The sequence below is a fragment of the Megascapheus bottae genome, chromosome 16 (assembly GCF_031878675.1).
Source record: "Megascapheus bottae isolate mThoBot1 chromosome 16, mThoBot2.hap1, whole genome shotgun sequence".
Taxonomy (NCBI): Eukaryota; Metazoa; Chordata; class Mammalia; order Rodentia; family Geomyidae; genus Megascapheus; species Megascapheus bottae.
In genome coordinates this window covers 10,920,931-10,944,651 of record NC_143524.1, presented here as the reverse complement: position 1 = coordinate 10,944,651, position 23,721 = coordinate 10,920,931, and the positions used below count along the sequence as shown (strand labels likewise).

Genomic DNA, 23,721 nt, shown 5'->3' with positions numbered 1-23,721 from the left:
GAGGTTATCTTTGTTCTTGTTTCTGTTTTCTTTTCTTTCTGCTTGGTTTGTTTCTTGGTTCTGTCTTTGGAATAATAAGAGAGGGCACAGAAATGGAGAGACAAGACATTTGTTCATGTTAAGGTTAACACCATGTTGAAAATGAGCTAGTCAGCTTATTGGTGAGAATGAGAGGGAAAATAACAGATGGAAAGAGGATAACAATGTCCAAAAAGATCTGTATTTATTACCTGATGTATGTAACTATAACCCTTCTACATCTTATATTTATAATAACAATAAATAGTTCAATTTCACTAAATGTGAAATTGTACTGGTGAAATAAAGAATATATTGCAGACCTTCAAATATATCATGCCTCATTATTTTTATTTGTATTGATATATTTATTCCTTCATTGTACAAATGTTTCATGATTTAAATGTGTAATGATTTATTTATTTTTTATTTGATTTCAACTATGATAAAATTTAGTGAGAATTTTCTAGTACTTTAGCCTTATATTCCATAAAAATTAACTCCTACTGACATTTATGTTTCTGTGAAAACAATAGACTGCAAATGATTAATTAAATAATTTAACATGAGACTCAATCCATTCTTGAAATAAAAAGGACGTATTCCAGCACATAATAGTGAACTGCAATGTGCAAAAGAAAGGAATCCTTATATATTGCATGACTTCTCAGAACAAAGTGGTGCATATTGGATGGAAAAATGGACAACAGTGAGATGTACAATAGAAAATTCTTTTTTATTCACAAGATAAATAGAGCTTTTACTGGTCATGAAAACTTCAATGACATTTATAATTAAAATTTGGGGATGGGGGAGAAGATAAATGTCAATTATTGATAACTTTGCACACACAGGCAGGTGACAGGTAGCAGGAAAATGTTCCATCCTAGGGGGGCTGGATCCGAACTCTTGGAAGCCAGGAAGTTATCATTCGTCATTGGAGACCCACAGTCTTTAAGGAATGGCTGGTTAAAACAGTGGATTTGGCCATGCCAGCATCGACAGAGCGAACCTTTTGGGGGCAGCCAGATACCATGTGGCACAGAACCACAACGCTGTTTAAGGGTGCTGTGTTCACAGTTCTATCCGTAGAAAGAGGTGGGCAGGCACAGAAAGACCCCAGAATGCACCTCCCTCCATTGAGATAATAGGTTTTGTTAAGCATCTTACTGTCCTGAATTCCCCACAGATGGCACATGATGATAAGATGGATTACGAACTGTGAGTTCCTCCTGTGACCTAACACTCTCATCTCTAAAAGCCATGCTTCTCTCAGATGGACGTGCAAGTTCACCATGGTTCACTCAACTAATCCGGGTTGAAACACGTTGGAAATGACTATGATCAAAATCACCCTGAATGAGAATTTCGGCATCTTCTCTAAATCCATTGTCTTCATTCCTTGGAAATTTAGGACGGAGCTAGGGTGTTGGGGGGAAATTTAAATTTCTAGCTGGGCCTTTCATTCATAAGTCATTTCCAAAACACCATAAGGAAATTAGTCACTTTCCTGAAATGGAAAATAAATAAATGAATATATTTCAAAAGATGATCAATCCAGTTAAGAAATAATTTAGACTCCAAAGGGTCTAGACTGTAATTGAGAGGAGGAATCCGGAGACAGGGATAAAGGAGTAATAGAAAATTCTTGAAGTAGACAGGCTTGTATATTTATAAAGCAAATCAGGTTAAAAACTAAAGAATAATTTAAAAGATCCTGATGAAATACTATGAAGTGCTTGATCATTGCTTCCTCTAGAAAATGTCCTTTTTTGTCTCTCGTACTGCTCAACTATGATGAAACAGTTCACAGTCACCCAGTTAAATCATTATTTAATATCACTCTATTGCTTTATATCAATATCTCCAGTAAAAGAATTCTTAAGTTTCCTTTTAAATTTACTTCTTATAATTTCAATGTTGACCAAGATAAAGCGAAATATTGATCATCATGTATCAATTAAAAAGAATTTATTATGATGTTTCAAACTGAAATTCAAACAGAATTCATTCCAAGTTCATCACTACTGCTTCCAAATTATCTGACTTTGTTACCTGGTGTATTGTGTATACATTTATTGGCTTATTTGAATAGTGAAGGGGAGGGGGGAAACAAGATGATTGGGCGGGGGTTAGGGGAGGGAAAGGGGGACAATGGTGACCAGTGTCAAATATCCTCTTTAACAGTATTTTGAAATAAAAGTAATATCAAAACGTCACTGCCTCATGGGTCTTGTGGTCATGTCAGAAACAAGGTATCAGGTGAAAACATCTATGATTTTTGTTCTAGATAAGAGGCTCTTTACCTTTCTAACTACATCCAATCTGCCTAACATACATTCGTCCTTAATCAAACCTTGAGGCCATTACTATGATACCTTGAACATGATGGTATTTTAGGAAGTAAGTGCTGAGGCAGGTAAGAAATTCACAAGAGCAGAGCCTTTGAGAATTTATACAACCCAAATGAAGTAGGTCTGTGGTGCCCCGGACTCTGCTATATATCAACAAAACTTCAGAATACCTGTATAAAGGAGTTTAAGCTACCAACAGGTACTGAACAACTGTCAGGGCACTGATGTCTCACGACTATAGTCCTAGCAACTCAGACGTCTGAGAATCAACGATCGCTGGTTGAAGCCAGCCAGAGCAGGAAAGTCCTGAGACTTTTTAATCTCCAATTAATTGAACAGAAAAATCTGATAGTGGTGCTGTGGCTCAAGTTGAGACTTGAGCCAAAGGAGCTCAGAGATAGTTCCCAGGCCAAGAGTTTGAGCCCCAGGACCAGCACAAATTGTGAACCAGGACAAAAAATGAACCAATGCAAGAATGATACTCACTAGACACCATGTTGGAAATGAACTTTACACCTTGGTGCCGGGGCCAGCCAGCAGCAAACCAGGGTTCGCAGATTGGGGTTCCTGAAATAGGGGGCAAGGACTAGGAAGAAATAGAAGAGAGACAGACACACCGGGTCTGGGATGTCTGCAGTCCAGGTAAAGCCTGCTGCTTTTATTTTCCACTCCAGCTTCTTCCCTTCTTGAGACCCAGGGAATTTCCAGGTGTTACATTCATATGGTAAATCTCAGGTCATTTAAACAGAATAAGGCCAGAAAACAATAAGACAATAAAGCCATTGTCTGATGCATATCAAGGTACAGTTTGATTCCACTCTGGCTCCCAACACCTTGGGGGTAAGATGGGAAGGGAGCCAGTGGGTGTGTGGGGGGGTGGCTGAGATTTTGGGGAGAAAAAAAGTGAGGGGGTAACACTACTCTAAAAGTAATGTACCCATTATCTTATTGATATAACTTATGTACAGCACCTTGTCAATGATTTTTTTAAAAGGCAGTGTCTGGTTTACATATGAAAATGAGAAGAAACATGGTTCAAGTTAGTTGAAAATGCTATAGATGCAATGACTTTTACTCATCTAGGAAGACAATGTAATGAATTGTTAAATCTTGAATCACTGTGAGTGTTGGTGACATACATATTTGCTTTCTATCATGTTTTAAATGGACAATTATATTAAAAGTAAAGCAAGATAAGGGATAATTGGCAGTTCAGAGGTATATCATTCTCTTTTTCAAGTATATGCATTTTTTCCATTACATTCTCATGAAATTGAGTTTGCATGTAATCTCATTTATGCTTGTTTAAGTACATCGTATGGGAACAAAACTCACATCTATTCTTGCAGATGCCTATACAATGATAATGAGTAAGAACTTGTTGATGAGCTAGAAATAGGTACATCCTAGAGGGAAGGTGGGGCCAAAAGGAGAAGGGTTGACAATAAAAGGGAGAAGGGAGAGGATGCAGCCAAGAATTGTGTATACACCAGAAAAACAAGGAAAGTAATGGAAGGGGTGAGTGGGTTGAAAAGGGGCTGAGAATGTTCAAGGGGTGACACTGATCAAGATGCATTGCATTCATAAGCTGCTTCGTTAAATGGAACCTCCTTAGTACTACATAAACATAATAAAATTACTATTAACACAATGTTATGTGAATAAGATGCCAAATTTTGGAAACTTAAAATGCTGTTAGAAAACTACAGAAATACTTTAGTGAGTAAAATAAACAAATACAGATAAACAAATAAATGAAAAATAAATAAATGCAATATGTCATGTTCAATAGCAGAAGAAGCAAAGGAATTGATAGGGGAGAAATAACTATACAGAAAGCATCAGTTTACTGATACAGTGGAAGTAATGTCAGAATAATTAAAAACATCCCCTAATATAAGGAAGTTGCTAATTTGAAAATCTACTGTTGGAAATATAATTTTTATGCAGTTTATTTTGCAGGCAAGTGGGAAGAATGTATGCTTATTTTCTTCCTAAATGTCATTTGATAATTTTGTAATTGCAAATGCCTTTGAAAAAGTTGAAAAAGAAAATTGCTTTAACTAATTCTCTGTGTCTGTGTGAACTTCATTCAATCCTGAAATGACTTCAAGTACTTCCTTGCACTTTTTGGCTGCAGATAGTTTTTACTTTTTTAATGTAAATATGAATATATGTATCTATCATGGTTTGAAGGACATTTAGGATAAAATGAGATGTTTGAAAACAAATAGATATGGTGATGAAAATTGCAAAAGAAGAGATTTATGAAAAAATAAAATAACCATTACTACAAGATAGGAATGTTTGTTATAGCACATGTTCTCATCACAGTTCATTAGTCATTTACTTCTTTGGTGGAAGAATTCCATATTTGCGCAGGTTATTAAATATACTCAGTGCTTACTGGTACTAAAAATCACTTCTATTTTGTTAAGGTTCTGTAGTATGACATCAGCATTCTAATTTAATTTATATATTCAATCATCAAGTGAGTGTTAAATGGGCAAACATTGCTACTAGTAACAATTATTTCAGGTATTATAGAATTAAAATATAATGGCACAGAGTAAGGAAGTAAGCAACTTCCCATTACAATCTCATATAACCTTTTGGGATCTGTGGCCACATTTATAATGATAATGAGAAGCATATTAAAAGTTCATATGAGGCAATGTTTTCTTGGGGTTGGGTCATCTTCGATAAACTTCCATGCCAACTCTAAAGGCAGAGAACATTGAATGTTAATAGCTACATGTGACACAATGTGTCAAAAGTTGGAAGTTATGACCTTCTCAGATGAAAAAAATAGAGTAAAAGTGTATCTCACAACTATCGCTAAAGAAGACAGAAGAATGTCTGTTACACCCATGGTCCTATGATTTTTTTTCTTTTTAGTTGTAAATGTAGTATATTTTACTCATTTTCTTATTTTTGTTGCCAGAGTGATGTGCAGAGGGGTCACAGTTACATTCATCAGGTAGTCAGTACATTACTTCTTGAACATGGATACCTCTTCCCATGTTTTTCTCCCACTTTCCTCCCCCATTGGGAGGGCCGTTGTGGTTCTATGCTTTGAGTAATAATTTTCTCAGTGCTGCTATCACCTCTTTGTTCCTAAGGCTGTATATCAGTGGATTAAACATGGGTGTCACGATGGTGTAGAAAAGAGAGAGCAATCTGTCTGTCCCAGCTGAATGGTTGGATTTAGGCCTTAAGTAGGTAATGGGGGCAGAGCCGTAAAATAAAATGACCACCAGCAGGTAGAAGAGCAGGTGGAAAAGGCCTTGGTACTTCCTCTGGCTGCTGGTAACTTCAGGATGGTGGAGATGATCTTACTGTAAGAGGCCAGCACCAGCATGAAAGGGACTGCAGCAAACAGCATGGACACTATAAACACAGAAAGCTCATGGGCTATGGGTAAGGACAAAGCCTTACCGAAAAACGGTCTCAAAATTAACACTGTATTTTCAGTTTACTAGTGTTTGATGGGATTACTTGGGAAAAATATGTAGGTAGCTCTTTGTGACTTAGCAAGGTATCTAAAGTATATTGCCCAGTGATGTATCCATACAAGAAATTAAATATTGGATTCAATTAAGTAGAAAGGATATATGATTATTTTGTTAAGTGGGACTAACCTGACCAAGAAAGACAACTAACATATTTTATTTCTCATTATGAAAAATATAAATATTCAAAAAAGAAATGCATTCAAGAATCTAATGCCGGGAGTTTTTAGATGTGTAAACTAGAAGAATAGGGAAAAAAGATAACAGATGGGCATGGTTGTGACTGAACTAGTGACAATGTAGATGAAAATAAAATAATCAGATTCATTAAAACTGCGTTTAAAAGGAATAGAGGGAGAAAATGGGGGGGGGGTAACACTGTATGAACAGAAATGTACTCATTACCTACTGTAACCCCTCTGTACATCATTTCTTCAATAAAATTTTACAAAAGGAACAGAGGGCAAAAGACTATGGAGCAGTTTAAATTAATTTAATCAAAATATATTATACATAATGTAATAGAAATCATTTTTCAATTAATACAGGGAATACTGCATTCTAAGAATGATATTTTGAACAGGATGAACATATATATCATAGAAATCTTAACAAGCAAATTGCCTAGTTAAATTCAAAGTTAAGGAGTCCCCAATATAAGAGGAAAAGAAGAAATATTTCTAAATCATTTTAACAATCAATGAAAGCACTGGAAATATTCTAGCTAGGACATATATAAAAATAGAACAATCATATGAAAGCTACAATGCTCTATTGAAATTAAATCCAAAATGGGATTGGACTCCACAAAAATTTTAATCGCTACCAATATGATTAAATAGATGTGTCACAAATTGATTTAACTCAAAATTGGTAAATTATGATATTACTTTGAATGTTGATAATACTCAAAATGTAGGCATGATTCTTCATAAATATGTCTGTGTTTAATAATGTTTGAATTTGTACATTTCTAAGGCAGATCAAATACTGTCCAATACTATTCCTGAGTCTCTAAGCTAGACTAAGCTGCCCTATAATTGTGTGACAGAATTAAAAAAAATCTTTCCTCATGTGATTATACAAAAGGGTGTTATGGATACATTGTATTATCAATTTACTATCATTACAACAAGAAAAGACATTACTAACTTGAATGAGTCCTTCATTCTGAGCTTGATACAATTAATGTTTTGCAATTTCAATTTTGATAATCGACAGAAGTTAATGATAACAATACAACCTTCACTGTGTATCATGGAAGTGCAGGTGGAAATGGATGTTGTACTTGTGTTCCTGCTTGGTGAACTAAACATTGCACATGAAGTTTTGTCCTCTAAATCTGCATGCATTTCTACTTGGGCGAGCCCTGTGTATTGTTCTGTCCACTTATCCACAGGCTGGGAAAGAGGAAGCCTGCCTGAGGAGCATGAATGCAGAGAATAAAGACAGAACTGTCCTGGACAGCCCGAAGGAAAATTACACTTTTTCTAGCTCAACATACTGTTAAACTAATTCCATCATTTCAACTTTTAAAGGAACATTAGAGCTTGTATATTAAATAGGTAAATATGATGTTGTTACTCTTCCGAGGCCAATAATTCTTAGTGATAATGAAAAATGAAGAGACTCTGAAAAGTCACAGAACAAACTATGGTAATACAAGTTTTTGATCATTGAAATACACTCTGGATGACAGGCAGGGAGACATACTTCAGTTAGGTTTCATGGGAACAGAGGTGATCCCCAGAGCACAGAAGAGGTAGTACTTAAAGAATATTCTTATTTCTGATGATAGAAAGGAGTGGAGATTTGGGATCAGCTCATTATCTAAGTTAGATTAAATAATATTTCTTCTCACTCAGGTTTCATGGAGGCATTTCAGGTAAGCACGATACATAGCCTATATTGAATGGGTAAGCAGAGACTACATTTGTCTACTCGAAATATGTTTTAGAATTCTGTCTACAGGCAAAAATACCAAAATACAGGAAATGATCTAAATTTCAGTTTCATAAGTTGATCATAATAAAATATGAAGTGTTTATTCCATAGAACCCCTTCCTGAGTATTTTTATAAACTGTATTTAAATAAATATTTTTATTGTTATTGTAAAGGTGATACACAGAGGGGTTACAGTTACATAAGTCAGATAATAAACATATTTCTTTTTGAACAGTGTCATATCTTCCATGTCAATATACTTTGATAGTATCATTTGACCTTGTTCAATATAACTAATTAACAAATAAGTGCATAAGCTCGTATTTAAATGGATATGTATTTGTCCTAGTAGTATCTGAAGAGTCCCATTTTGTTTACACTATAGTCCCTGTATTAATATGTAAATTGAATTAAAGTGGAATGAATATGTGTCTGTAGTATTAAAGTAGTATAGGATAGTATGTTTATAAATTAATTATTGTATATTCTTAGCATCTCTTCAAGTCATATCATTGTAAAGTTGCTTATTGATTTTTGGCAATATGACAAACTCAGGTATAGCATTTCATTTCAATTGGGGCATTTTTAATCTTCTTTTCTTCACAAAAATTGCCAATACATAAAGTGTGTTTGCTTATGAAGTGCTGTGATGTTACAAGATCATTGGAAACTTGTCTCCTCTTCCATTGTATGTCATTATTAGACTGAATATGTTCAGACTCCTTGCATAGACCTTTTCCTTTTAAATAAAACGTAATAGCACCTTTTACTGTCACCCTACAGTGTAATTTTTGACCAGACTTTCTGACTAATCCAAGGAGCCATGCCTGTCCTGTCCTTTTCCCTAGACCTCCCTCCCAAATCTGTGATCAGCTCCATTCTACTCTCATTTGGGGACACCTTGCTATTGCTATTCACAATCTTCAATTCAAATGTTCGTCCGCAGATTTACAAAAGGACAGAAGACTTTGAATACTGAAATCATTGTTAATTTTTCTAGAATATAGAGTAGATGACAAAATAACAAAATAATTTTATGGTTAGTTTTCTTTTACTTTGTCACAGAAAATCCTTAACAGTGCCATCTTGGGTGTTGAGTACCATATTGTTGCCTCCCAGTCTGTTTCCAATATGCTTTTGAAACTCAAATGTAGATCACTGACCAGACTTCTCGGTTTTATTGTATGTTTATAGGTATGTAAATATACCTGTTCTGAGTTACTGTCCTTTGTTTTTCATATTTCCTTACTAAATAGTATGGATGTGATCTAGCCACATGAAAAGCAAGAAGGTGAAAGGCAGCTACTATGAAAATAGAAGAAATGACAAGTTCACAACACTGTCCAACTCCCAACTTATGGACATGCACACAAGCACACAGGGGAGGAATTTTAAGTTATTCAATCTGGAACTAGGTTTAAGACCCACACTTCTGCTTGTAACCATTTTTACATCATTGAAGCATTTTACACTATTGACTCATGCCCATGTAAGCTAAAAGTTTTGTTTATTTACTTTATTGTGGGTCATGGGGCTTGAACTCTGGGTGTGTGTGCTGTCCCTGAACTCTTCAGCTCAAGGTTACTGCCTTACCCTTGGGCCAAGCTTCACTTCCCATTTTCTAGAGGTTAATTGGAGATAAGAGTCTCAAGTTCTTTTATGCCCAGGCTAGCTTTGAAACTTGATCCTCAGATCTCAACCTCCTGAGTAGCTAGGATTGCAGGGATGAGCCACCACTCCTGGCTGAACAAAAAGTTTTATAGGGTAAAATTTTTTTGATCACATACTACATTTTTATATAAAACGATGTACCAAAATAATGTTTTATTCCATGTCTGGATATGTACAAAGCATATAAAGACAGTAATAATTCTCCAATACACTCAAATTCATAAATGAAACGATTAACATGCACACTGAAAATGACCTGTAGAAATACCTTCAATTAAAAAGGAAACGAATGATTTAGGAAATTCATGAGGTGACTTGTGCCCCAAAATCTCATATGCAATGAATATAATTGAAATGTCCATGATTTAATTAGAATTGTGTTCTAAGCTTTGTTTGAGAGAAAACATCTTAGTCTTTTCTCTCCACTCTAAAATCTAAATAAAACTTACATATTGATGCATATACTAAAACTCAAATATTTTGAGTTTTATAATATTCCATGCTAGTAATTAAAATTTTATTATTTGCTACCTTATATATTTTCATTGTGCTACATAGCAATGTTACATTACTGTGTTATATTTTATTTATTTTTAGGATGAATAATGAGTATGCTGAAATTAGATTCAGATTCTGAGGTTCTTGATGCTCCAATGAATAACAAAATTCTAAACTGCATTAGTCATCATAAAACTAAAATTATAACAATAATATTTAAATATATATTTTTGCAAGAACATTTTTACAAAATTACACTTTTTAGAAGGAAAAATAGGCATGGTTTGCTTTTAAAGTACCTGGAAGTTAAATTTTATTCTTACAGTGAATGAATAAGATATCAATATTTGCCGTTCTTTTGTTATTCGTACAAAAGCAAATACTAATTTCTGACTTATTTCTGATTAAATAATATCCACAGATGAAAGACAGAGAGAGAAGAGCAGACAGCAACGTTTCCACAGTGGAAGAATTTGTCCTGCTGGGATTTTCTGACCTTCCAGACATCCAAGGGTTCCTATCTGGGATGTTTTCCATTATTTATATAATTATCCTTACTGGAAACAGTCTCATAATCATAATAACCATGGCTGACCCTACTCTGCAGAAACCCATGTATTTTTTCCTTGGAAATTTTTCCTTCCTGGAAATCTGTTATGTATCTGTCACTCTGCCTAGAATTCTTTTTAGCCTTTGCACTAGGGATAGGACCATGTCTGTGCCTGCCTGTGCCACTCAGCTGTGTTTCTTCCTGATCCTTGGGACCAATGAAAGTTTCCTCTTGGGTGTGATGTCCTATGACCGCTATGTGGCCATCTGTAATCCTCTTCACTATCCTCTAGTCATGAACCCAACCAAGTGCATTCAGCTATCTGCCGTGGCATGGCTCAGTGCAATGCCTGTCCACATTGGACTAACCTGTCATATTTTCTCCCTCCATTTCTGTCATTCTAACCAAATTGACCACTTCTTCTGTGACATACCTCCCATTATCAAGCTTGCCTGTGGGGACACATTTCTGTATGAATTGTCTGTCTACATAGTGGCAGCACTGTGTGGTGTGGTCCCTTTTTGGTTGGTACTTGCTTCTTACAGCAAAATCATTTCCACCATTCTGAGACTATCTACAGCCCAAGGTCGGGGTAAGGCCTTCTCCACTTGCTCCTCTCACTTACTGGTTGTGATTTTATTTTATGGATCTGCTAGCATTACCTACTTCAGGCCCAAATCCAGCCATTCTGCACGACTGGACAAACTCTTCTCTCTTTTCTATACCATTTTTACTCCAATGATGAATCCATTGATTTACAGCCTTAGAAACAAGGAGGTGATAATAGCACTGCGAACATTAATATTTAAATCATAGTACCAGGAGGTTGTGGGAAATTTTTTTATTTGGGGATCATAAAATCAGAATAATCTCTTGAATTTCTCCATTTTCTCTTTATTAAGCTGCTCTGTTCTTCCTAATGTTGTTACTCTTAAATATTAGCCTGTTCTCTATTTCATCATGTATTAACAAATTCTAGTCACAATTGACTTTGTCTATGGAAATGTTTTTTATAAATACAATATTAATGTGTCATCTTTTTCTTATGATGTGTTAAATAAAATTCAAAATGTTTCAGCATTGAACTTTAAAGTATTTTTAATGATTAAATTTAAAATATAATCACTATTATGTCAATTAATTTTTTCTATCATATGTTAATGATTTAAGTGGTTAAAATTTGGAAAATATTACTATAGAATTTTTAGACCATTAGAATCTCATTTACATAGTACATGTAAAACATTGAGAAACTATTGAACATATTGATCCTTTTTGAATTGAAAAATAGCAAAATTATATCTATTTGACTGTGTTACAGAAATTTATAATTGCTTATACATTTAGACTTCTATTGTTTTTCAACTTTTGATATTTTATGTGATATGGGGGATTTTTTTTGCCAGTCCTGGGGCTTGAACTCAGGCCCTGAACACTGTCCTTAGTCTTTCCTCAAGGCTAGAGCTTTACCATTTGAGCCACAGCACCACTTCCAGCTTTTTCTGTGCATGGGAAGAATCAAACCCAGGTCTTCATGTATGCTAGGCAAGCGCTCTACCATTAGGCCAAGCACTCGCCCCTATTTTATGTATTTTTAATGTTACTGTAAATGTAATGCATGGAGGAGTTACTGCTATGTTGTAGAGGGCTAACCACAGTGAAGCCATTTTTTCATTCAGACTTCCTCTTACTGGCATACTTGTTTTGTAGAAGAAATATAAGTTCCCAGAGAGCTCACAGAGTATCTCAATCATGTTTTCCCTGAAACTGCCTCACCAATCTCTAGAAACCAGGTGACAAACACCAGAGCCAAGAACATTAGAGAGCATTGCATTTTTAAGAGCATCAGAGGTAAGATAGCATTGTAAATATTTTCTATTTTCCACTACTTTTTTGTTTAAATGTTAACCAAACATGTAGTAAGTTAGCTGGAAAGCCCCAGACCTGACTTTGTAGCATATAAAAGCCCTGCTAACAAAATAGTTGGGGCTCACAACTCAGATCTGCTGTGTAGTGTCAGTTGTGATTCTAGGCTTGAGCTTGCAATAAATACTCTTGTGCTCTTACATCAGTTTCAGCTTCTTGGTGGTCTTTGGCGAACCCGAATTTTGGGCACAACAATGTAAGTCAGGGAATGAGTAAATTTCTTTTTGACCAATGTGACCATTTTCCTTCTTTTCTCCTAATTTTCCCTCCCATCCCAACCTACAAGTTGTATGGTTCATTTTTAAAATAGTGTTCAGTAACACTGCAGTAATGTTTACCATTTGTCTCTTCACTTCTGCCTCCCCCTTTACCCTCCCAAAGACAGAAAAATGAACAAGTGAGGCACAGGGAAAGAAAACAGAAACAACAATAATGAGTAAAAATCTCTTTCTTCCATTCTTGGAGTTCATTTCAATAAATATTATTCTAATTCTATATGGTCAGATGCACATAGCTATATTGTTTTGTGAATCTCTTCTAAGAATATCCTCCTTTAGTCTCACACTATGTGAATGCTAAGGTACCAGTGCATTTATTTAATTTTACCATTCAGTGTGTTCAGTGGTAGATTTATTGGTACATTCTAGTTACCATGAATGAGAAAACTCGTGCAACCTACTTTTCTTTGTGTCTGGCTTACGTTACTTAATGTAATTTGAATTTCTTTAAATTTTCCCAGAATAATCATTAATTCACTTTTTCCCAGCCTTATTTTCCAGTAGAGTACCTGAGTTTAACAAAAGTCCAAGATTTGACCCAGTGAAATATTTAGTCCAATATACAGATGTGTGACACAGAGTGGATGAAAAACAAATAGTAAATACATATGCAATTCTCTTTTAACTGTATGATATGCACTTTGAATTCATATTTTCAAACAGAAGCAGATACACATGATATAAGAAGTCTTCTCAATTCCTCCCTCAGCATACTCTGGCTCTCCTCAGTACATGATGCCAAACATAGAGAGTTTCATGTGATAGTATTCATGTGGCCTCTAGAGTAGTTGAACTTTACCACCCTCTGGGAAATTTATCATTGCTATGTATAATCTAAAAGACATTGATCTGAATGGCTGAAATTTATTTATGGCCATTGTAGAATGCCATGTGACACAAATTTCAGAATGAAAATAAAACCCAAAGCATACAATGATATTTTTCTTAATAAGGTTACACATCAAAGTAAACATGATTATCAATTATAAAAACAAATGTTGGGGGTTTCCATTTCTGCCATATATAATTAATGTACTCCTGTCTTTCCATGAATGTATGTATGAGTGGTGTATAAGAAAATATTATTTGAAATCCTCAATTTTCAAACTAATCTGAGGCATCATATACTACTGATACTTTGGAACACATATTCCTATCATTGGACAATTACATCCTAGAAATATGGAATTCATGTGGCTTTGAGTTGCCTTAAAGGAAGCAAATTTTTAACTCAGCAAATGTTAAACAACAACAGATTTATATCTAAAATTATATGATATACAGAAGAATGCATCTAATTATAGTACTATTTTTTTCTGAATTTAGTCATTTAAAGCTTAAAAATGAAAGATTAGACATTGTTTAGAAGATTCGTGAATTAAGTCAAAATTTGTAAATATTCCCTTCTCTAGCCCTTCCACCTTAAAATTTGTAGATATAAAGAAAACATACATCCCTGGATGTTAATCTAGTCTATTGTGTCCTCTTAAACCTATACCCCTCCTCAGTCCTCATCTTTCTCCTTCACATTTTTCTTAAATATCAGTCAGTGACTGATAGGAAAACATGCTGTCGCAATGTGTCATTATGTATCTGGTACATTAATGCTGTAGGGAAATGACTACATATTTAATCATTTCCTCAACTGGAACTGAAACACAAAACATGATCATACCATAACATCATAGGTTTGGGTATGTGTTATATGGTAAAAACTCAGCTGACTGTCCAATGTTAGGTTATTTGACTCAATGTATTACAGGAGTACATTAATAATACACTATAAATATGTTGTGACCTAGGTATTAAAGCAGCACTACTTGTGATACTAAGTTAGTCATTCTTCCACATTGCTTACCATAGCCAAGGCAGGGAATCAATACAGGTATCCCACAGTAGATAAATGGATCAAGATAATGTGATGTATGTACATAATCCAAGTAAACAGAATGGATAATAAAAGACAAAAAATTATCCTTGAACATGAGAGATTAAATAGAACTCTAAATATTCACGTAGTGTGATTAAAGGAGTATATTCTTAGGCAAGGATCTCAAGGTCTCAGGAGCTGTGTGCAAAGGACAATACAAAATGATGCTAATCGAAATGAACTCCAAAAAATGGACACAAGACTTTTTAAATGTGTGTGTATGTCTGTGTATTTTTGTGTGTATTTTTGCTTTTTTGCCACTGAGCACTATACTTTCATAACCACTTCTGTGATTTTACTAATAAAGACAGAAATATAGGAGGCCATGGAAGCAAGCTATGTATATAATATCCAACTTTCAACAGGTATGGTGTATTCATTTATTATGATGGACAATGCTGTTGAAAATGAATAATTCCATCATACAATATACAACAGTGTGGAAGAATCTCACACTTAACAATGAAAATTTTCTGAGAGAAACACTGAATGATTTCTCTTCTAAATTAAAAAAATTGTTTAATATGGCTCTACTACATCACTTGACAACTCACAAAATAATCCCAAGTATTGGTTTTGTTAGAATTTGAATGTGATTTACAGGTGTAGAATGTATTTATATTTTAAGAACACCTGTATTAATTATGGTGTGTACACATGACGAAAATTTACCTTCATCTCATTAAAGTATTTATTGCTGTTAGAGCAAAACACATTGCAGGTATGTTTATAAAATTAACAACATGTAAAATTGCCAATTAACATTCCATGATGCAAGTATCCTTCATGATACTGAAAAATGCCCCTTTTCTAAAATATTCACGTGAGCGATCCGAGATTATTCTTGCTCTCAATTTGGTTTTCCTTGTTTCCCACTATCATTTTGAACTCATGTAAATTACTCCTGATTCTGGGTAAGACAATAAGCTTCTGCAAGAAGGAAGTTGTATGTAGTTTGCGAAGTTTTGGCAGCACAGGTGACACTAAGAAATCCCTGTAGATAAAAGCCCTTAGTTTATCTGGCCCTTGTATCCCACACTTGTAATCCCAATGCTCTGGAGTCCAAGATAGCAGGGTAGTGACTTAGTGGCCTCTCAGGTGGCTACTTAGCAAGACCTTGTTCAACATTTAAAGGAACAAGGAAAATATTATTGTGGCAATTGTTTTCCTTACCTTTTGTGTTTTTGATGTCTGAGAACTTACCATAAATCTGTTACCACTGCAATATGAAAACTCATCTGTATGAAGACACAAATTTCTTTTGGAGGTAATGTTTCCAATCACAGTTCAGCAACATATTTCAGCCACACTTGTGATGGAATGTGACATTTCAGCTACGTGATGACATGGAGGAGGAATCCATGCCTATATAATTTACAGGATATGTTCTGAGGAAATTCACATCTCTGGATACAGCAAAGCACAGGATAAGTGAATATGAAAAGTATTCAAAGAAGATTCGCCAGGTCCTTCAGTGATGCCTCGAGAGAATGAATACAACTCAGGGATAACATAAATATAATTTCCTTTATTTCACATGGTGGAAAATTGCTGACAATCACATACTATGAGCTTTGTCACTAGATTTCCCAGAGAGATGCATAGACAGACAACTCATGAATGGATGTGTCTCCATAGGCTAACTTGATCAAGGGGGGTATGTCACAGAAGAAATGGCCAATTTCATTTGAACTACAGAAACACAGAGAAAATATTTGACATGTTTGTCCAATTTGGATTGGAATTCCACCAAGCCAGGAGCCAGCTGCCAGCAGTATGCACTTCTTTGGCTTCATGATTAGTATATAGTGTAGAGGACTGCAGATGGCCACGTAGCGGTCATAGGACATCACAGCCAGGAGGAAACACTCAGTAGCTCCCAGGACCAAGATGAAGCATAATTGAGTGACACAGAGCCTCAGAGAAATAGTTCGATCCTGTGTCCAAATGCTGACCAGAGTCCTAGGCGAAGTCACTGACACGTATCAGATTTCGCGTCAAGAAAAATTTGAGTCTGTATTTAAAGAGTCCTATAGACTCCACTCCCAAGCTCCTTGAACTGATTCAAAACTTTGGAAGGGTAGCAGGCTATAAAATTAACCCTCAAAAATCAATTGCCTTCCTCTACGCCAACAGTGAGAAGAAGGAGGCAACAATCAGGAAAGCAACTACTTTTGCAATAGCCTCAAAGAAAATAAAGTACCTAGGAATTACCTTAACTAAGAATGTAAAGGACCTTTTTGATGAAAACTTTAAAACCCTGAAAAAGGAAATTAAAGGGAACTAAGGAAATGGAAAAACCGCCCATGCTCCTGGATTGGAAGAATCAACATCGTGAAAATCACAATCTTGCCAAGAGCTATCTACAAACCCATCAATTTCCCAATGTCATTCTTTAAAGAAATAGAAGGGGCAAAAAAAAGAAATAGAAGAGGCAATCCAAAATTTCATATGGAATAATAAAAGACACCGTATAGCCAAAAAAACTTCTTAGCAGAAAGAACAGCGCAGGAGGAATTTCAATACCAAACTTTAGACTCTATTACAGAGCTATAATTATCAAAACAGCTTGGTACTGGCACAAGAATAAGCCTGAAGACCAATGGAATAGAACTGAGGACCCAGATATTAAACCACAGACCTATGGCCACCTAATCTTTGACAAGGGAGCCAAAAAAATAGAATGGAAGAAAGACAGCTTCTGGTTAAGCACCTGCAGAAAACTAAAGTTGGAGCGTTCTTTACCACCCTGCAGTAGAATTAACTCCAAAATTTATCAAAGACCTGGAGGTAAAAGCTGCCAGACTGAAAACTTTACAGTAAGGAACAGGAGATACACTGGACCTCCTTGGCACAGGTCAAAACGTTTTAATAAGGACCAAGAATCACAACAAATCAGAGAAAGGCTGGATAAGTAGGACTGCATTAAACTGCAGAGCTTTTGTATGGCAAAGTACATAGCTAGTAAATAAATTAGGAAGCCTACAGAATGGGAGAAGATCTTCACCAACCATACAACAGACAAAGTCCACACCCCCCACCCGTCTTGGTTTTCCCCCCTTCCCTATCAAATTTCAAATATCCAAATACAAATAAATTCAATATATCAGATAACAAAGTGAGATACTATACCAATATGAGATAACCAAGGGACAGCAAAGGAGATGAGAGACAACATAGTACATTAAGGACAACAATCATTCATTATATGGCTTTGGTTTCAATATCCTGGAGGTCCTTTCAATTAGCTTCACATTATATGGCCTTATGTATCAAGATTTTGCTCTATTGCAAATCTCTGCTAGTAGAGCCCAAGGTTTCTACTGATTATGACGAATGAGGGAAAACATTGAGCCTAAATTCCTTTGACTCTGGCTTACTTCACTTAATACGATTTTTTCTAAGTATTTCCATTTCCTAACAAATGGGGCGATGTCATTCTTTCTGACAGCAGCATAGAATTCCATTGTGTACAAATACCACAACTTGTTGATCCACTCATCAACTGAGGGACATCTAGGTTGGTTCCATATCTTTGCTATGGTGAATAGTGCTGCAATGAACATTGTTGTGCTAGTGGATTTAGTATGTCCTTGTTTCTGGATGGTTGGGTAAATGCCAAGTAGTGGAATTGCTGGGTCTCCAACAGCGCTGGAGGAATTTCAATTCCAAACTTTAGACTCTATTACAGAGCTATAATTATCAAAACAGCTTGGTACTGGCACAGGAACAGGCCTGAAGATCAATGGAATAGAACTGAGGACCCAGATATTAAACCACAGACCTATGGCCACCTAATCTTTGACAAGGGAGCCAAAAAAATAGAATGGAAGAAAGACAGCCTCTTCAACAAGCTGTGCTGGCAGAACTGGTTAAGCACCTGCAGAAAACTAAAGTTGGATCCTTCTTTGTCACCTTGCACTAGAATTAACTCCAAATGGATCAAAGACCTGGAGGTAAAAGCTGACACACTGAAAACTTTACAGGAATGAATAGGAGATACACTAGGCCTCCTTGGCACAGGTTGAAACTTTCTTAATAAGGACCAAGAATCACAACAAATCAGAGAAAGACTGGATAAGTGGGACTGCATTAAACTGCAGGGCTTTTGTATGGCAAAGGACATAGCTAGTAAACTAATCAGGAAGCCTACAGAGTGGGAGAAGATCTTCACCAACCAAACAACGGACAAAGGCCTCATATCTAAAGTATATCAACAACTCAGTAAAAGTTAATTTAAAAGACCCCAGGATACAAAAGTTAGTTTAGAAAATCTTTCCAAATTCTAATTTATAATCATGAATCAGCTAAGCAATATTCCTAGTAGATTTTTTCCTTGCTTTTTTGAACAAATTTGAATTTTAGATATATTTTTCTCTTTCAGTCTTTCCTTGATTGCTATTAACATGATCTTAATTTACCTTTAATAGTTTCCACCTAATGGGTGTGATGAAAAGAACAAAAGATACATCAAAATCAACTTTCCATGATTTGGCTCTGATATGTCACATGATATGTCACATGAGAAGAAGAAATTCAAATTGATGTTGAATTTCTCCACTCCATCATTTTGATTAAGCCTCTCTTCCCTTCTTCCCTTTCTCAGGTCTGTTCAAATGTTCATCATTATCAATAATTAATAATGCTCCATAAATAATGCTCTGAAGATGTTATCACCCTATACAGTTCTGGGTTTATTAAAGCATCACTCCTAATATGATACACTGGACATTCCTCATACAAGCAATACTTAAAACACTATAAAACATTTTAGTACAAAAGCAGACAAATTTATGGGGTACAATGTGTAGTTAAGAGTAATGTAAACATTATGTAATCATGATTTTAGAGTGGATACTACCTTCATTTCTTCCAATATTTACAATTTGAGCAATGGAATGACAATGATTAAAGTGTGTCATATGCATATATGAAAATATCAAAATGAAGCCCATTAAACTGTAGATATGAAATAGCACAATGAAGCCCATTAAATTGTAAATATAAATATATAAACAGGGACAAGAAAATAACAGAGGTGAACTTGATCAACCTACATCATGTAAATATTTGGAAATGTTAAAATGAAAGAGTAATACAAAATGAAAAAAGTATCTTTCATTACCTTGAGATATAGCATATAATCTAATAGACCTCTTTTCAACCTATATGGAAGTAAAAATTTCAGCATTTTTTTTGAATTTTCTTTCAGTTATTCTCCTTAAATCTGAACTCATTTTAAAAAGAAATCAGCAAAACAATATTTGAATAAGAAGTGGAAAATATTTAAATAAATATTTCTCAAAACAAGACAGTTTTTTCAAAAGCATGAATAAAATATACAACCTTGCTAAACACCACAGACACCACAGATAAGAAAATCAAAATTACTTTGCTCTTTCTTCTGTATTTTTGGGGATTCACCTCAGGCTGTCTAATTCTTTTTTTTTTTTTTTTTTTGCCAGTCCTGGGCTTGAGCTCAGGGCCTGAGCACTGTCCTTGGACTTTCTCAAGGCTAGAGCTCTACCACTTGAGCCTCAGCAGCACTTCCGGCTTTTTTCTATATATGTGGTACTGAGGAATCGAACCCGGGTCTTCATGGATGCTAGGCAAGCACTTTAACCACTAGGCCAAACTCCCGGCCCCTAATTCTTATCTTATAGTCCTAGAATCATTTTTTAACATCACCTTCTTTCCATTGTATTTCTGCTCATTGGTTTACTAGATGGGTCATATCCATGAATCCCTTTATTTTCAGTATAGGTTTAGATATTTTGTATGTTCTATGATTAATTTGTCTTTTGGCTTCATGATATTGTATAGTTGATTTAACCTTTACAGTAACAAATATTAGACTTTAAGATGATAGGGACTATTTCACAATGAAATGCAAAGTTCAGACAGTATACGGTGTTATATATAGTAAATGGTAAATCAAAATAATGGAATTACATTTGACAAAGCGGTCAGCGAGCAGAGTGGACACCTACCCACATTTGAGTGACTTATGCATGGATGGTGAAGACATAATGAGGTGTAGAATTCTTAAGGAACAACAAACTATATCTACAGATTAGCAAACTGGGCAATGCATTCAATTAAGGTATTTTAGATAACAACATTGAAATACATATCTGAAGAAAATATAATATGTTCACAGCTGGATATAGGTGTACTTACACTATATAAACATTTTCCTAAAACAACAGTTTTTTCTTTTATGCCTGCTTTCACCTCCTTGTTCCGGAGGCTACAAATCAGAGGGTTCACCATAGGGATCACAAGAGCATAAAAAGAGAAGTCATTTTGTCTTGATCCAGCGAGTAAGAAGAGCTGGGTTGGAAATACATGAAGAGCATGGTTCCCTGGAAAATGGCCACTGCCCTTAAATGTGAGATGCAGATGGAGAAAGCTTTTAACCTGCCCTGAACAGAGCGGATCTTCAAGACTGATAAGATGATGTAGCAGTAAGAGATGAGGACTCCTGAGATGGTGCTCAGTTCAATGAAACCAAAGACAATGAATATGGCTAACTCATTGACCTGAATATCAGAGCAAGATATTAACAGGAGAGGGGGGATATCCCAGAAGAAATGGTTAACCTCATTGGACCCGCAGAAACACAAGCGGAATGTCAATGAAGTATGCACCAATGCATCTGTTATTCCCACCAGGTAAACCGCAGCCAAGAGTCGGGATCGCATCTTGCTGGACATGTCCACAGCATAGAGCAGGGGCTTGCTGATGGCCTTGTACCGTCAAAGGCCATCACTGCCAGCAGCATGCACTCCGCATCCGTGAAGATGCAGAAGATGAGTAACTGCAGAGCACAGCCAACAAAGGCTGTGAAAGACTGTGTATTAACAGAAATATGACATTACTTTCATTCATATATTTAGATAAAACAGCAAAGTGAGTTAAATTACGTAAGTTCATTACATTGTTGACTTTGGTTTTAAAGTGACTTGTGGTTTAGTTTTTTGGATAACAATTGTCTTCGAGTAACTCATTTGCATGGAGAGATTGTAATACAGGCAGAGGAAGAAAAATGAAAAGATCGAATGATACACTCCCAGGAGCAAATAATTGATGCCTAGGCTGATTCCATATCAATTACAATAATGTGGAGTATTAATAATTAAATAATAAACTTAATATTAATACAGATGTAATAACAGGAATGTTCTGGGGTCTCTAGTGTATGCTGACTTGTATTCCTTCTAATACATGCCCCACAAAGAGCAAATGATGTAATGAATTAAGGGGAAAGTAAGTTATTCAATGCCACATTAAAAGTGAACATACGAGTGGGAAATGAGTTAACTGGGTGGAAAAATTTCTCACCTTAAATTACAGACAATTCACTGTCAGTCTACCTTGTTTCCACAATAACATGTTTCCAATAATGTTCCTTAGTCCATCTGAGGAGGTATAATGAAATGCCATAGACCCATTGGCTTGTGAGTAATGCCTATAAGGAACTATTTTTCACAGTTCTGGAGAACTACAACCCAAATTTCACCAATGACAGGTTCAGTATCTGGGGTGGGGGCTTATTCCTTTTCACAAGTATCCTCATATTCTGTCTGTATATAAACGATACAGCCGGGGACACTCATGTTCTGTGTCACCTGGACAGTAACTCCACCCACAAAGGCTCTGTTCTTGTGAATTTCTTACCTCCCTCCTAACATACCATTATGTTCAAGGTTCAGACCTCAGTGTATGGCACAACATGTCATAGCAGTTGCCCTCGGGTACAATTTAGAAAGATTGGGTATTAAGTGAGGAGAGAGTATATGGTTAGAATCCTCAGACCCTTTTATCTTAGACTGTAATTCCTAATAGATGTTTTCCACCTGATGCCTTCTTCTAATGTATGCCAATAACCTGTGAACGCAGCGATGCTTGGAATTTAATTGTGTTCAAAATATTGTGGAAAAATATATTGGACAAAGATAGCACAGGCATGTTCAGTTTCTTTAATTGCAACACATATAACATGGCTGCTTCTCAAGAAGCAGAGTCATTTCTTAAGCCAGCATGAAAATCGAAGCAGAAAACATCAACAGAGGCCAACATCAAAACCTCATACACCCAGAGATGTGTACTCCTTAATTTTAATAAAATCAATGTCTGTTCCTTTATTGATTCATTGATGAGTATCCATGTTATCTAGTTTATTCGAATTGTAGTGTGTGTGCGTGTGTGTGAATGTGTATATGTGTGTTTGTGTGTACATGTGCAGAAAATACCATACCCACAGTTAATTTTGTTTGTTCTAGTACATAAAAATAACACTAAAAATTGCATTTTAACATACTTTCATTTTACTTTATTGTTACTCTCTTGTGATCCAGATATTTTACTAGTGGTTGGATTAGTGATGAAATTTTTTTTTGCCAGGCCTGGGCTTGAGCTCAGGGCCCTGAGCGCTGTCCTTGGATTTTCTCAAGGCTAGAGCTCTACCACTTGAGCCTCAGCACCACTTCTGGCTTTTTTCTATGTATGTGATACTGAGGAATCAAACCTGGGCCTTCGTGCACGCTAGGCAAGCACTTATACCACTAGGCCAAACTCCCCGCTCATGATGAAATTTATGAGAAAAAAAATTGAAGAAAACCTAATTCTCTTAATGGAGATAATGACATGACACAAAATGGATAACATTTTAAATCACAGTTTAACTGAGCTGAACAATGTTTAACTGACAATGACAAAACTATTTCACCAGGAATGAGCATTAGAAGAGGGAAATAGTGACATTTCTGTAGGAAGTAGTGCTAGATGCCTTATCTCATGCCTATAATCCTAGCTACTCAGAAGGCTGAGTTATGAGAATCAAGATTCAAGGCCAGCACAGGCACTAAAGTGTGAGACCCTTATCTCCATTTAACCACTAGAAAACTGGAAGAGGTGCTGGAGCTGAAGAGGTAGGACAGAAACCTTGAGCTACAGAGCTCAAAGGACAACACCTGGACTCTGAGTTCAAGCCTTAGACAAAAAAAAGAAGTAGTGGTCAAGCATTTCATCGTACAG

The 23,721-nt window shown here is 35.7% G+C and overlaps 1 protein-coding gene and 1 pseudogene across 1 annotated transcript; one reads left to right on the top strand and one right to left on the bottom strand.

Annotated features, from left to right (window-relative positions):
- Positions 1–5,440: 5,440 nt before the first annotated feature.
- On the bottom strand, positions 5,441–22,261 carry LOC150052775 (olfactory receptor 10A2-like; annotated as a pseudogene).
- LOC150052776 (olfactory receptor 10AG1-like) lies at positions 10,420–11,364 on the top strand. The gene has a single exon (XM_090347673.1). It carries the CDS (start codon positions 10,420–10,422, stop codon positions 11,362–11,364), a length of 945 nt encoding a protein of 314 aa, XP_090203799.1.
- Positions 22,262–23,721: the final 1,460 nt, after the last annotated feature.

Bases quoted from the DNA above. Each gene is read 5' to 3' on its own strand.
- LOC150052776 (XM_090347673.1), top strand. From the start codon at position 10,420: ATGAAAGACAGAGAGAGAAGAGCAGACAGCAACGTTTCCACAGTGGAA.